General features: G+C 31.8%; 2 protein-coding genes across 5 annotated transcripts in view; both read right to left on the bottom strand.

The window, feature by feature from the left end:
• The window catches only part of LOC107687876 (double-stranded RNA-specific editase 1-like), a 45132-nt gene extending 39287 nt beyond the window's left edge, over positions 1 to 5845 (bottom strand). For 3 of the 4 annotated variants that reach the window (XR_001634174.1, XM_016485360.1, XM_016485359.1), the window contains exon 1: positions 3628 to 3682. Coding sequence is in view for 2 of the 4 variants with exons in the window: in XM_016485360.1 (XP_016340846.1) it covers positions 3628 to 3655 (28 nt within the window). In the remaining 2 variants the exon portion in view is untranslated. Of the gene's footprint in view, positions 1 to 3627; positions 3683 to 5734 lie in introns of those variants that run through there. The other variant, XM_016485361.1, reaches the window with a different exon arrangement.
• A 3040-nt stretch (positions 5846 to 8885) lies between these two features.
• The window catches only part of slx9 (SLX9 ribosome biogenesis factor), a 17240-nt gene continuing 8995 nt past the window's right edge, over positions 8886 to 17130 (bottom strand). The window contains exons 3-6 of the mRNA XM_016485358.1: positions 13936 to 14004; positions 12026 to 12191; positions 10651 to 10719; positions 8886 to 9334 (exon numbers count right to left, since the gene is read on the bottom strand). Coding sequence (XP_016340844.1) covers positions 9214 to 9334; positions 10651 to 10719; positions 12026 to 12191; positions 13936 to 14004 — 425 coding nt within the window. The 3' untranslated portion in view covers positions 8886 to 9213. The remainder of the gene's footprint in view (positions 9335 to 10650; positions 10720 to 12025; positions 12192 to 13935; positions 14005 to 17130) is intronic.

The raw sequence follows: 17130 nt of genomic DNA, 5'->3' as shown, positions 1-17130 counted from the left end.
GGCAAAATAGTGATAGAATATCAAATTAAACCACCATTACAACACAATGAAACTGTATCTCTTTCTCTCACACACACAAACTGCTGTATTGCAGGCAAGGCCCTGCTGAAACACATAAAAACGCATTACCAGAGACCCTTAACATTTTCTCATTATGTCAACATCCCTTCGTTAATTCATTAAATATCTGAGCTCATAAGACTAGACCTTCAGTCTCAATCTGCATACATTTAGCATGTAAGTGCTGTATCCGAGCCCAGCCAAAACTCAAATACCTAGACAAATGACTCTGAATTAATATGTTTTCAAAGGATATGATCTTATTAACTGTTGCCATACATTTACAGCAACAAAACAAAACACTAAAATGAGTCCTGGTTGCAAAGCCCACAGGAGGAAACCTTCCCAGAAAACATCATTGATGACTCGGTGCGGCAAACATGCAAATAATATTTTTAACGATTCCCCGTGTAATCTTCTCAGGTTGTGTATGGCCGCCTTTTGTTTAACATTCACATTTAAAGCTAAAAATAAACACAGAAGTATCCTGCAGTTCGACTCATTCGCCCCATTTACGAGATGAAAACAAGCTGCTAAAAACAACGTCTAATTAAACAAAAGCTGTTTTTGTTTCCGAATTAAAATGTAACATCAAGAGGCACGTCAAATGAAATCACAGGGCTGACTGTGAAAACATATTGTTAGAAAATTAAATATTGGCAGTTGAATGTACACACCTGTGCACGCACACTGTGATGTTAAATGAATATGAATTTCTTCTTTTTTTAAATAAATCAATTTAAACTATTATAAAATACAAAAAGAAGAATATAACAATAATTTAAATAACAATATTTTAAATAAAAAGTATTAAAAATAAGTGATAAATACAGATTAAGATTTAAAAAATGTAAACAAAAACACCTAAAAATTTAAATAAATACAATTTAAAAAATGGAAATTAAATAAAAAGTTAAATAAATAGCTGCAATTATATGAAAAATTACTGGCTAGTATTTACAGAATGATCTGAACAATCATACTTTCCTTTTGATTCTTTGAAAGCATTTTTTTTTTGTACAAATCTGCATATTTACACTGTGATCTGTTAAATTAATATAATTATGATTCATAAAGTAGCTTTCATTTTTATAAAGAGAAAAAACTGTATTTATTGCATCAATTTCTAAAAAAGATGACAAACTACTCAAACTTTAAAAAATAAGAAAAAAATCTTATAGTGCTAAAAACACTTATAAAATACACATATAATGCAAATAATAATAATAATAATTTAATATTGAATTTAATTTTAATAATATTTAAAAATCCATTTTTAAAAAGTCTTATTTAAACAGGGCTTCTATAAAGTTCAATTATTCAACTAGATGTGCAGGCAAACCACATAGTTACTTAAAAAAAAGAAAAAGTACATTTTTGCACATCCTTATTATAATCCGGGAAAAAAAGCTTGAAAACAAATGTCAAAAAAGTGGTTTGACCTACTCTAGAGAAATCAAATTAAAATGTTCCTCTTGAATAAGTTCACAGAGTCCCTACAACTCTAATGGGCTCGTATCTGAAGGGGAACGAACTAATGTTTCGCTGTGCCAGCCGCACATGAGCCTTATTCGTCAAATGCACACAGTATCAATCTCACATTGAAAACGATATTAATACCCCCTAATGTTACCCAAGTTACCAGTTTATGTCAAAATCATACATATATATATATATATATATATATAGGCTATATGCATATTAGTTGTAATTAAACAGCTGCTTCACAGAACTAGACCTAGAAAGAGGCATTTCCAGTTTTATTTCTGTCTTAAAGTCCCACATCGTCGATCAAACTAAACAGTCAAATCTTCTATAATCCGTCTTTACTCAACTCTCAGCTCTCAAAAACCTCATTTATTTGCTGTAGATGGAGTCGCCTGACAGAAGATCATTAAAGCGATGGATTAAATCTTCTTCTCTCTTGTAAAGCACTCAATAAAGATCAATGCTTCAATGGAAACCGTTTGTCATGCTTGAACAACAAAACCACAACTACTATTTTCTATAATTCAACCCACAGATTAGAGAAAAACCGAAGAAAGCTGTCTGTTAGCATTAGCATTAGCATTCTCATCCCCCTCAGCGACAGTTGCTCAAAATTTGAAATCTTCCACATAAAGTTTGACATATTTAGTACAAGAAACCTAAAAACTAACACTTTTAGTGTTTTTGAGTGAAAATGTAAACTACAACAGTGTAAAATACAGAAAGAGTGCCTCTCACGCAAACTCATGATCAGGCAAAAAAACGATGATTCACGCTTCGTGACCTGATGATTCATCTAGAGGCGCTTCAGTTGTCTTTGCTAACAGCTGGCTCGTGACTCCAAAAAAAGAGGGGAACTATAAATTCACCTCATCATGAAGAGAAGAGCCACTTCAACACAAAGACCACCTGCTGTAACGCTGTGTTTTATGTTGATATTATTCAGATCATCTGCTTCTGGTTGATTAATTAGCTTCAGTTATTAACCAAAGGGATCATGGTTTGGCTAGTTAACATGGCCTGTTTAATTAGATGCTGGAACTACATCACATTTTGCACCGTTTTCATTACTGTATTCACCAAAAAGTACAGTATACTTCTAGAGCGCACTGCATGGTACAGTGTATCCCACAATGCAATGTGTTTAACTTGTTTTCAATGCGATAAATCAACCACAAGCATCAGCCAATGATCTTTAAAGGAATAGTTGACCCAAAAATGAAAACTCACTCTCAGTCCATGCAAGATCAGCTTGAATTCAGTTTGTTTCTTTATGGGAACAAATTTGGAGATATTTACTGTTGCATTTCATCAGTTGCTCAGCAATGGATCCATTGAAGTGAATGGGTGCCGTCAGAATGAGAGTCCAAACAGCTGTTAAAAACATCTCAATAATTCACAAGTAATCCACACCACTCCAGTCCATCAATTAACATCAATTACCAAAAAACTGTTTGTGAGAAACAAATAAATTATACAGATGTCTTTATCTCCAAAATGTTGCTTAAATACTAATATTAATATGAATACAGTCTAATATTTCTTTCTTGTGAAAAAGTAATCTCTTCTGAATCAGGAGAGAAATATGCACATATCCAGCACTGTTTACAGGTGAAAACAGCCCAAAACAGTTTTAAATAAATGTGTCAGTGGATTTTGATGTGAGAGAACAAAAGCGGAGTAACTTTTAAGTTATCATTGATTATGGACTTTATAAATTAAAACGGCCTGGATTTGTTTCTTATAAACACGCAGCTTTGAACTTCACAAGACATTAATTGACGAACTAGAGCTGTCGTTTGGATTGCTTGTGTATTATTGTGATGTTTTTATCAGCTGTTTGGACTCTCATTCTGACGGCACCCATTCACTGCAGAGGATCCATTGGTGAGCAAGTGATATAACGCTACATTTCTCCAAATCTGATTAAGAGGCAAATGCCAAATGCACTTTTGGCAAATGCAGGCTGGGATATATGTATGTATGTATATATATATATATACTCAAATTAATAAAAAAAAAATAATATGAATTGGATATGAAAATACATAATAAAAACAACCACAACAACACACTCACCAATAAGCTCATGGTTAGATTCCAGCATAAGGGAGCAGCAAACACATGACAAACAGGTGGAATGAACCAGGAAGAGGAAACCAACAACTGAGACAAAGAAGAGTTTTTCCAAAATAAAAGACATGCATAAGCTGATGTTAAGAGGTCATAAAAGTGTTAGGTATTTAATGGTAAAGAGCAGTGGGCAGGTTTACTTTAGGACAAACCAGGACAAAGACTACAATACATTGATGCGAAGATGGAAACTGTTGAACATTATAGATCGTTAAATAAGTTAATATCAGGACAGTATTAAATAATAAATAATTAATTATGAATTATGAATAAAAATGTTTTATTTATTTACTTAAACTGAAAATTTACATAAAATAGAAAATATTACATATTAAATATCTAATAATGTTATATTAAATAATAAAAAATACTGCCATTTTTACAGTGCCTCTTTTTTATTATTTTGCAAAATAAAAAAAGCAGATTTTGCACAGGCTACTGAGCCTGTGGTTGTTTTACACAAGATGATATTAATGCGGCTTAAGTGCAAGTTGTGATATGGAAATATCACAGAACTTTAGTATATTCCCATCCTAATTCTAAACTGTTTGATGTAAAACGGACTGCTGCTCAGCAATTCAGTAAGATCATCTAACCAAATGCAATTTCTGTTAAAGAGCTCTTATGAAAGATCAAAGTTTGGCAAACTGTCTTTTGTTTTCTTTCATTTTAATCAAACCAGGCTCAATTCCACGTCTTTGCGCACCTCATTTCTTTACTTGCAGAATTCATACTCGCCCGGGCAAGTGGTTTAGATTGTTTTTCCTTAAACTATGACTGGAATCCAAACAAGAAGAACAAAGCCGTTTTCAGCGTCTATATATATAATATTTAATTTGTTGTAATATTTAATAAATGTTATATAGATATGAATATCAACCAATAACCTCCTTAGACAACAAAAAAGGTTTGGGGTTTTAAATGAATGGTTACACTTTATTTTAAGGTGTCCTTGTTACAGTGTAATTATACATTTAAGTACTGAATAATATTAATTAACTATATGTACTTACTATATGGTTAGGGTTAGGATTAGCGTTTGGCTTAGGGTTACTTGCAAGTAATTATGCATAATTAAGTGTTATTTTAATAGTATGTAACGTGTAACAAAGACACCTTAAAATAAAGTGTTACCAAAGTAATATCATAATGTAATATGTCTATTATTATTGTTATTATTTTAAATGTACTATTTAAAATACACCATAACTTAAAACATCGGCATGCATAATCTCAGATATATGTGTAAAAAAAAAAAACATGTCCATAACAGTGCACATAAACCAACTGCTGGCCCTCATGAGAGACAAAAGCATGTCGGGACAGATGCTCCTTTGACTTGGGTGTCCAAAAACTCATCAGTCATTGCTGATTAACCATACATTTGGTTGCAAGTCAGTTTGTCTGGTTAGTAATTTGAATAACACAAAACATAAGCAACCACATCAGTATTTGTATATGACCATAAGTCATTTCTGAAGCTCTTATTTTAATAGTATGTAACGTGTAACAAAGACACCTTAAAATAAAGTGTTACCAAAGTAATATCATAATGTAATATGTCTATTATTATTATTGTTATTATTTTAAATGTACTATTTAAAATACACCATAACTTAAAACATCGGCATGTATAATCTCAGATATATGTGTAAAAAAAAAAAACATGTCCATAACAGTGCACATAAACCAACTGCTGGCCCTCATGAGAGACAAAAGCATGTTGGGACAGATGCTCCTTTGACTTGGGTGTCCAAAAACTCATCAGTCATTGCTGATTAACCATACATTTGGTTGCAAGTCAGTTTGTCTGGTTAGTAATTTGAATAACACAAAACATAAGCAACCACATCAGTATTTGTATATGACCATAAGTCATTTCTGAAGCTCGTGGACCACTGGATGCTGAACTGTAGATAACGGACCATTCATTAATATTCATCATTATTTGTTTGATACAGGCATCCTGTAGTATTGGTAAAACACACGATAATGTAAATTGAAAGCACTGCATATATAATTTTGTCCGTGAATAAATGTGAATATTACTCACAGTGTGATGCTGGGTTGATATCCTGGGATGAGATGAATCCTGATGAACAAAAAGCGTCCACTGAACACCAAGAAATCAAAGGTAAATGCCGAATACAAGATAAATGAATATGTTAGAAAGCGGGCGTGCAGTTTTTCTCGACACCCATTGAATTAATGCACGCGGAGCCTCACTGTATATCACACACCGCGAGACATTTAATTATGCGCGTTTGCATCTGTGAGACGAATACAGTGATGTGAAGGAGTACTAACCGACGCGGACACCTGATTGGTCAGAGGGTGGGCGGGCTCTTCTACTCTCCGTCATTTGATTGGTGCATCAGAGCTCGACGGGCCAAATTCTAGCGTTGATTGATCAGAGCAACGGTCGTATGGTTTCATTTATACGGAGAAATTTACAGAGGCGTAAAACTACTACCTGAACATCAGAAAAAAAGACTGTTTAGATTATAAAATAGATTTTAGTACCTATCATAGTTAAAGATACATAGATGGATGCCATTTTTTTTTTAAGTCAAACTGAATCATTACCGACATATTTTATCGATAAATAACATCATTCTCTCCTCCCACAATCTGTATTACCATATCTTGGATTCTTTCTTTAAAAGCTGCATGATTATTCTGTTTTGTTACAGTATACTCCTTTTCTCTTAATTTTTTAAGCTTCTTTTGCATTCTTATTAAAAAAGAAATCTGATATATGCTTAGCCTATATATTATACACGTAAAAATAGCAGAATGTATACATACGCATTTGTATTTATATATAAAATATTTGATTTAAATACGTTTAAATCTTTTTATTTATTTATTCGAATGTTTACTTATTTATATATTAAAATGTGTAGGCCTGTTATAAATAAAATATTTATTTATATAATTCATTAGTGTGACTGACCAACCAAAAGTAACACCAGACACAATTTTCACCTTTTCATCATGACACACATTATGTATTTTTATGCAAAGTAATAAAATACTTTTTTAGTATTTATGGATGGCACTTGCTGGATTAAATCGTTGCATACTACAAAGGCTACTTGAAAAATAGTATCCGACTAAATGATCGTCTGAAACAGATGCTTAACCATCGCTGGATTATTTTGTATTTGAATCCAAATGTGTGTAAATACATTAAATAAATATTATTTTACATTTAAAGATATAGAACTTTATAGATACATATTTTTATATATAAAAAATGCATACATTTGAGACTGTTGATGAAGACTAATGAATGAAGGCTTGTGGTGGGTCCTGACCCCGTGTGTGTGTGACTCACTCATCTGAGGGGGGCTGGGGTGCGAGTCTGACCCGCTGAAGGATGAAGAGGAGTCGAGGAGGAATCAGGACGCGAGCAGCGGCCGCCTCCATCTACTGACGCATATTGCTTTATATAACAGCCACATTTTATTTTAGAAACGCTGCAAGAATGAGAGACCAAAATGAAAATTAAGCTTGTGTAATGTGCATTAATACTAAAAATCTCATTACTATAATATAGTATTTTTTTCGTATAACTGTAAAAAAAATAATACTGTAAATCAATGCCCGCTGAAGGATGAAGAGGAGTCGAGGAGGAATCAGGACGCGAGCAGCGGCCGCCTCCATCTACTGACGCATATTGCTTTATATAACAGACAGATTTTATTTTAGAAACGCTGCAAGAATGAGAGACCAAAATGAAAATTAAGCTTGTGTAATGTGCATTAATACCAAAAATCTCATTACTATAATATAGTATTTTTTTCGTATAACTGTAAAAAAAAGAATACTGTAAATCAATGAACACTAACATAGTGGGATAATTAATAGGAAGCTGTGCTTAGCTGTCATTAAAAAAAAAATGTCACAACGAGAAAATAAATTCATATCCCATGTGCATATTTATAAAGCCTTTCCTTTACATTATTGCCCAATCTTGGCAGATTTTGAGAGAGTCATAATTCGCCTTATAATCAGTTGTACAAATATTCATAATTCTTTTAATCTAGCTATTGTACATTATACAACACTTACCTTTTCATGTTATATTTTTAATATAGACTCTGAAGTTTTTTCTTGTGTTAGACATGAAGTTAAATTAAGTATTATAAAGCACTCTCTTTTAATGTCTAAAAATGAATAAATATTGTAATGACTACTGACCAGGTTCATAAATAAATGCCACAGTAATTAATAAACACACAAAAACAAAAAAAAAAGAAACATGATCTACTACCTAGATAAAATAAAACAAATCTTGTAAGGTATGTGGTGCTTTCGTAACTATATATTATTTATATAACATTTAACATAATTATTTGAATAAGGAATTAATTCAATTGCAAACAATTCAACACAATTTATTTGACAAAATGACATTGTACTGATTAAGTCAAAATATATTCCAGGAATATCTATTTCTGACACTGATTGCAAATGTGGCTAGGATTATTGCTGAGCAGATATTAATATGGAAATGTTGCTTTTCATTTAACTATATGTCGTTGAAATCATACACATTTCACCATTTAGTATCTTATCCAATAATAAATGGATTTAGGACAAACCAAAAAGAACACGCCGAGATGAATCTTGTGTGGGTGAAGAACATCTATCTACACCCACATTCCTCACTCACTTAATCACAAACATTACATATGTGCTTCTGTTATTCCATAATGTAGAGTTTTATGCAACCAAGTGTTTGATGGGATTGCGAAGTGGATCCAGTTTGGCTGAAACGAGATCCAAAAGAAGGTCCTCCTCAATATCAGACATCCAAGAGCCCCTACAGCCTGCGCTCATGAAGCCATTAAGAGAAGTCAGGTTAATGACAGGCTTCGGGTTCCCATTTCTCCTTTATCTCTGAAAAGTGTTGTCGCCACTGCCGCCCTTTCCTTCTTTTTGCAACGTGTTGCCATGGAAATACAGAAGCACATGCTAAACATCTGATATATCAGATCTTGCTTTAATTAGAGGTTTTTGTCTGTGATATGCAATGAACGAAAGCAGCAGGTAGAGTCAATTTCATAGTTAGGAATGCATCATTTTCAGTTTAAGCCTATGGAATTTTTTGACCGTTTTAACGTTACAAGTCAAGCTTTTCTTAGCATGTGCTGCTAATAAAGAAAAAAACATATGCGTAATCATTTTCCACTGGATTAATTTTTATCTTACCAAGAGCACGTGGAACAGACAGCATGGAAACACTCATTAAATATCTGGTAACATGATTATTAAAGCAATTCATTTTACTCATAAAACTCATTTACGAAATGACACTGAGAAACCGCGAATAACCGTTTCCTCCATAGTGTTTATGCATGTCAGATAAAGCAAGTTACGCAAATCTCTGGATTCCTCTTCATTTTCATATTTCTGTTATGAAGTCCAAAACCGGTTTTATTGTATTTGTTTGTTTCGATGTACCAGCGTATGATAAATACAGTTCTTGAACTCTACCAACAGGGCAGCGCAGCAGAGTCGCGATTAACTCCGTTCGTCTTCCTGTTTGAGTCGTTTTTGCAGGTGATCACCAACAGCAGCTAAAGGGTTGATCTTGAAGGCGGGATTTTTCATGGCTTCGCTAAAGTGAGATGCTTCAGTCTCGCTGGAACCAGACAAATATAACGATTCATTTGACTTTGTTAAAATATCTAGATAGATAAGATAGATAGACAGAGACAGACAGAGATCACAGCGTCCTCCATCCTCCTGTTGTTAACGTTGTTTTTCTTTGTTTCCGTTGTTGAACGCCGCACACAAATGACGTCGCTGTCGACCGGTTCCTAGTACACACTGTCGGTGCGAATGCAACCCTTTAAATGGTACTGGGAAATAGTTCGCGCAAAATCGTCCCAGTACTTTAGTACTGTACATTTAGTTCTGGAACTAAAGCGGTGCGAAAGGCCCTATAGATAGACAGAGACAGACAGACAGAGACAGACAGACAGATAGATAGACAGAGACAGACAGACAGAGACAGAGACAGAGACAGAGAGATAGATAGATAGACAGATAGATAGATAGATAGACAGACAGACAGACAGACAGATAGACAGTAGTAACATTATATAACAAGTAGTAACATTATTTGCATGCCAATTTTATGTTCGGTTATTTTATTGAAATAATTTCATATAAATCAATTAATTTACAATAAAACGTTTAACATGTTTTATTAAAACAATACAATTATTTATAATAATAATAAAAGTTTAAATAATGTTTTTTATTTAAATAAATAATTTGCAAATAATAATTTTCAGAAAGTTTTTAATAATTTAGTTTTTTTATTTTATTAATGTGATGTGCTTAATTGTCATGACAATAATGGAAAGATATTGAAGGTTAATACTTTCTTCTCACCAATAATAGTAGCCACATTTGCAATTAGTGTCTTTTTTTATATTATCCTGTGGAATCTATATTTTGCATTAAAAATTAGCACACAGTGTCAAATAAATTGTTTTAAATGGCTTGCAATTTAATAATTGCTGCATCTTACGCATATTAAACTATATGTTGCAAAACACAGGGTATTACTTCTTTTAATTAATTAATAATTAATCTTTTTACCTCACATTATGATTTTGTATTTTACGTTTTATTTTTTTTATTTATTTTTTTTATGAGGAATTCAACAAAGAATGTGCTTAACTGTCATGACAATAATTTAAAAAAAATTATAATATTAATAAAAATTGGCTTTATTTAGGATTTATTGTCTCTTTATGCAATATATAGTTTAATTTTTGTTGTTTCCGAGTGAAATATGACCTTGTTCTTGACATGTTTTGTGAGATTTTTCCATTAACCACCAGGTTTTTATAAAAAATTGTGGTGCTAAATGATTGATGAAATATAATTCTAATGTGAAATTAACATTAGCAAAGCTTGGAAATAAAAGGGAAGCCATTATCTTACAGTAGTTTTCGTTTCTGGGCTGGTTTCATCAAGCTGAAGTTTGTGGGTTCTGGTTTCTTCTTAACCGAACTGTGGTGAGAAACAAGAACAAACAATTGTGTTACATGCAGAACAATTTATATTTATTATTTATTATTTAATAAATAATATTTATTATTTCATTAACTTAAAAAAAAAAAACATGTCAGAAAAAAAGCTCAATTGTTTTATATATAAATATTTAGAGGCATGTTTGAAGACACGCTTTGAAGTTCTCCAGAGCACAGGCTTTCCTCACACAAGTGTTATTTATTACTCATGCAAGACAAAGCAAGACTTCACAACACATCAAATGACAAACAGATAAAACACCACAAACAAACTGAGAAAACAGACTAATGTGGTTTGAATCAAAGCAATTAAACAGTTGTGAGAAACATTTTGTCTTTCAGAGTTGTGTGCTCAGCCTAATTCGATTAATCTACAAAACAGCGTGACTGCTGTCGACACGTGGCATGCTTAATTTCTTAAGAAATACATTTAGAGCCTGTGTGCGATATAAATGTACTTTTTACTGTAATATGCTTATGGGGGATTGCCAAAAATATCAAAGACTGAAGAGTTTTGTCTGCCGTTCAAGGTTTACATTTTAACACCAGGGTTATTATAGTTAACTAAAACAAAATAATAACGTTTTGGTCACTTCAAATAAAATAAACTTTAACTGAAATAAAAAAAAAAAAAACTTAAACATATCTTATTTTAGCTAATTGCCAAGGCAACATTTCTATTAATTTCATTTAGTTTACCTTAATGTACTAAAATAACTAAAACTGAAATCAAAATTAATAAAAAGAAGACATTTAACAAAAGACTATAATGCTTAAACTTAAAGACCAATTTCAAGCCGATTAAATTTTTGTCCAAAACTTTTTAAAATCGTATTTGTGTACATGACTTTTCCATATATAAATATCTTATTTGTTTATTTACAGGGTTCCCACACCTGACCAATGTATTTTCATGACTTCCAGTGATTTGTGATTACTTATTTGTTGATGCGGAATTAATTTGTAAAACAAAATGTAATGTGTTTGAGATTATGATTTGGCTTTTGGCATTTTATTAGATATCTTTCTGGGGAAATAGAACAAATGAATTGTTTAAATGTACTATAAACATTAAGTAAAATTATAGAACTCAAGAGGGCAGAAAAAGAAAAAAAAGATGTAAACTGGTCTGCAGAAAATTAATACAAAAAAGAGAAAGAGGTGTTGAATGAAATCTGTTTGTATGACGTGTTGTTTTGAGACACTCATTCACGCCAGTAAATATGCACAAATCTGCATAAATTATCCCAGAGCTTGTGTGTAGTAATGAGAAAACGGAGGCTTACGCTTTGTTTCTCCGCTGTGCGCTGGCGGGGGTTTTGAGAGACGGGAGGAGCTGGGAGAGTTCAGGAAGGGCATCTGCCAGCGGTCTCATGTCGCCCACCACGGGTGTGGCCTTCCTCCGCGCCTGCGCCACCTGCTGCTCATGCGCCAGCTTGATCGCACTGATCTCTGGAGATGATACAGATACAAACAAACTACATATGAAAAAGTGCTTTTCTGGTTACAACAAGCAGTAGACACATATTCACATATTCATTCAAATTCACACAGGCTCTTTGAACTGTTGCGAAGTTGTGAAGCCATTTTCCAATCCTTTTCTCCTTGTCATTTTCTGTTCTCTGGCAAACGGTATGAAAAGGAATAAAATAAAATAGTTAAACAACAATTAAATTACAATATATAAAAAGGCATCATTTAAAAACAAGGAAAATCATAAAATAAAGAGTATAAAACAAAACATAAAAAAATAATTGAATAAAGTATAAAATAAATATATTAAAGGCATAACTTTTTTAACGTGTTAAAGTATAAATGAAAAATGTGTAAAAAGTAAAAAATAAAATGGCATAAAAGTGAATTAAAAAATAAAGCATAAAATAAAACTACAAATGTATAAAATAAAAAATATATATATATTAAAAAATGTATAAAAAGCATAAAATAAAACAGAATCATAAAAATAATAATAAACTTAATAACATACTGCCATTAAATAGAAAAAAGGCACAAAAAGCCATAAAAAGCATGAAAACTAAAACATAAATTCATATAAAACTCGTATAATAAATTAAATTAAATAAAATGTCATAAGGGAATTAAAAAGCATAAAATATAAACAAACAAAATATATAAAAGACATAAAATAACCTTTTAAAAAAAAACAGAAGCATAAACACAAAAAGATAAAAATGTGTAAAATAAAAGGGTAAACGTTTAAAAAAAAGTGTAAAATAAAAGCATAAAATATATATTTAAAAACCAAAAGGTATAAAATAAAATGGCACAAATTCATTTTAAAAAACAAAAGCATAAAATAAAAACATTATAAAAAAAGTGTAAAATACATAACCCATATCTCTAAACCTATCCCTATACATAAAAGTACTTCAAATAAACAAATCTCCTTTTAATCACGGCAAGGAATCAAATAAATAAATTGGTTTTAAATAATATCTCAAATGAAACATATCACAGTAAAGTTACAGTAGGTCACACTTTTTAAAAAGAAGAAGTTGGTTTAAAAGGATCAGTTCATTCCAGTAAGCCTATATCCAGTATGACTTCCTGTCCAGCCCTCAGACAGAAAATAACTCCTGCAGGAACAGACTGATGTCACCCGACCATCGAAAACCAAACTGAAGCTCTGAGACAGAAAGCAGGACACCCAGGTGCTTCAGTCCAAAAACAACAAAGTACATGTAGGGGAGACAAAAACAGACAGAGAAGCACTTCTTTGACAGAAGCACTACGTCTTTCTGCAAACACAAAATAAATGTCATTTTTCATCTCACAAGTGGCCATTTGGTTTTTTCTACTGCTGTTATGACTTTGTTAACCTCGTATATAAGTGTTTTTGTACACCATTTGTTAAGACCTTGAAGGTCTTTGAGTTTTATGAATCCTCCCCCCTTTTTAATTTCCTGACAATGCGACATGCAGTCTGAGGCTTGGGTTTCGGCTGGAGCCGTGAGCCCCATTAGATCCTAATTATAATCACCTCGGCCGGAGCTTGTGTTACACGCCGCATTGATCGGCCCAAGCGATTACAGGCGTCAGAATCGGGGTGCGGCGTTAATGATCCATCTCTGAAGTTCCCTTCGGCCCATGAGATCAGTTCACGATGAAAGAAATGGCCTCACATGAGCGTTTTCCTTTGCGGGAAAGAAAGAAGAGTAGGTGAAAAAATACTCACTGTTAAGCCATCTTTCCCTGCGCTCCTTCATTTTTTCTTTCTTCGACTGTTGTTTCTTTTCTCCCGTGCCTGAAAAAAAGACATTTCCATATGGATCATTACTGATCAATTTTACGAAGATTTTATGCATTTTATGCGTTCAACACTAAAAGGCTTAAAAATAAAAACAAAACATTAATAATCATTATTCTCAAAAGGGGAAAAAGAGGAAGCTAAAAAGTGTGCTTTATATTTAGTTTAGAATGCGATGCAATTTGGTTCAAAAATTTAGCCAAAAAAAAAATTTGTTCTCTTTAATCATTTCTAAGATGATTCATCTAATATTTATATTTTATTTCAGCCTTATCTTATTTAATGAAAACTATTTAGATAGTCTTAGTAATGTTTAAGTTCGTCATCTGATATTTATATTTTATTTTATCTAAGCTTCATTTTCATTTATTTTAATGAATGAAAACTATTTTTATTCGTTTTAAGTTTAGTTACCAGCAACAACACTGGTTTAAATACAAAAAAGCAAAACATGCATTACCTGTTCTGCTTATTCTTTGAAGAGGGTTTTAGTTTTGGTTTAAATGCAGGTGTTTTGGTTCATGTGGGTTTTGTTTTGTCTGCAGAGCATGAAGTTCAGGCACCTGTCAAAATAACGCAGTGGCAGCCAATCAGTTAAGGCTGTGAACACAAAGGCTGCAGGTTCAGTTCACAACAGAAATGAACCTGGAACTGCACTGCTGATCAGAAAATAATGTATGGTGGGAAAAGTAAAATAAAATGAATTTATCTTTTTTTTACCAAAGTTCTGAAATTACACAGAAGAGTCACTAATTTTAATCAGATCAAATATTATGGCATGTGTCATGGCTGTGGGATTGCATATAGAATGGAAAATAACAACAGCCCTCAATGTGAATAGATTACAGTAGGATGTCTGTTGTCTGTTTAACTGCATGTAACTTCCTGTTCCCGGATAGTGACGTCTTATCAGAAGGAGTATATTGTGTGTATTTAACGATTGTGCTGACCTCTGGGGATCAGATCGAGTGTGACGAGGAATCTATATTTGCCTATGTGTGTATGTATCAGTGTAATGTCCATCTGACAGAGGTCATTCACAGACCACTGAGGTCAAACCACAAAAAAACCTCTTTTAGAAGTGATATGTGATGCACAAGATTTACGCGCTTCATCTTCATAGAAAGGACTAAATAAAAATATTAAATTGTTATTAATTAATTAACATTATGACAACATATTCTGATGGTATATTGAATAATAATTACCTTTTATTAAAATCATTATTTAAATCACTGTTTCGGAAAATCCACTTATTGGGTGCTTAATAAAAATAATTAATTTGTTTGTAATAATTTAATTATAACATTCAAATTGTTAGTATAAAGAATAATAATGACTATTAATACAATAATATTTAATTTCTGTGAATTTCAAAAATAAAAATGTCAAGACTTTACTTTTATAAAATGCACTTACTGTGCACTTAAAAATGATTAAATAGCTTTATTCATTAAATATTATAATATTCCAATTGTTAGTATAATTAATAATAATAATAATTATAACTATTAAAAATAACATTTAAATTACTGTGCATTAAAAAAATGCTTCACTTTCATAAAATGCACAATGGCTTTAATATTGTTATGCAAACAGTGCAAATGTTAATATAATTAGTAATAATAATTATGCTAATTAAATATATTTAAATTATTGTGCATTGAAAAAAAATAAAAACATCAAAAGGCATACATGTTTTACTTTCAGAAAATGCACTTTGGGTGCTTAATAAAAATTATTGTTGTTAATTAATTTTATTATAACATTCCAATTATTTATATAAATAATTATAATTACTATTAATACAAATATTTAAAATAAAAAGCACTGAAAAAAATAGAAAATGTCAAGATTTACATGTTCTACTTTCAGAAAATGCACACTGGGTGTTTAACAAAAATAATTACATTTTTATTAATAATTGAATATTATAATAATCTGATTGTTAGTGTAATTCATAATTACTATTAATTCATAATAATTGAATTACTGTGAAAACAACATAAACTGCCCAAACTCAATTTCGCTTGGCATTTTGAAATGACCCGTGTTGTGCAACATATGCTAAAAACAGTTAAACTACAGTGACCGTTTTGTCCAAAAATAACACAAGTGCATTAAACCCAAAGAGAAACGCATGAAATGAGTTGACCTCTGCGATTTCCATCTCTGGGGAGAAACTCAACAACCAACAAGCTTCTGGTTGCCGAGCAACATTCAGAGGAAAAGAGTGTTTGTATGAGATATCTGATCATGAAAAACGCCTTCACAGCTCTGCAAAGATCCAATCAGCAGCGAAGGAGAACTCATTTCACTACATTTCTTATCGCTGTCCAGAGAGGCACGTGAAGACGGGGCTATTGAGTTATTTTGCTGCTTTATAGGCCTTGAACGGTTAAATACACACTTGTATGTGTCAAAATGCCCGTCTTTGCAAGAATCCATAAACACAGTAATTTAGATCTTAAGTGAAAACAAACAGCTGAGAAAGAAAACACGTGTAACAGTATATTGGATCCGGGTAGCTCTTAAAATAACAGCAGTCTAATATTCCTGCTTTCTGTCATTCATTTTAATCAAACAAAAGAGAGAAAATCTCTCACTGCTCTTGACTAAATCACTTTTGTAACTTTAATAAGAAGGAATATAGATTTATTTTCCACAGTGAAGAATATGCAGTGTTTTTATACATTTGATTACTTTATATTTGTTCTACTGTAGTTTTTTTATGTGTCCTGTTGCTTGCAATTAGTTTCTTATTTAATCGCTTACTGTTTACTTGTCTCCAGTGAGCTTGAGTTGTAGTTTTTTTTATTTAGACTAGTATTAGTTTTTTTGTGATGTTGACACTAGTGACAAGAATTTTGACATTTCTATGGTATCACAAATTTTGATATCATTATTTAAAGCAAAAATAACAATATCATGATATATATATATCGTTACCGTGAAATGCTAAAATTCCTCTTATTGTGATATAAGGTTTTGCATGGAGGTATCTAACAAGTTTTACTTTAGATAATAATGAATAATAAAATAAAGAAAAGAAAAAGATAAAAAAAGTATCTTTATATTATTCCCATTACAGTAATGATAATTAGATAATAATAATAATAATCA

Source organism: Sinocyclocheilus anshuiensis, unplaced genomic scaffold, assembly GCF_001515605.1.
Source record: "Sinocyclocheilus anshuiensis isolate Anshui unplaced genomic scaffold, SAMN03320099.WGS_v1.1 scaffold273, whole genome shotgun sequence".
Lineage (NCBI taxonomy): Eukaryota > Metazoa > Chordata > Actinopteri > Cypriniformes > Cyprinidae > Sinocyclocheilus > Sinocyclocheilus anshuiensis.
This window is presented reverse-complemented; position numbering and strand designations above follow the sequence as displayed.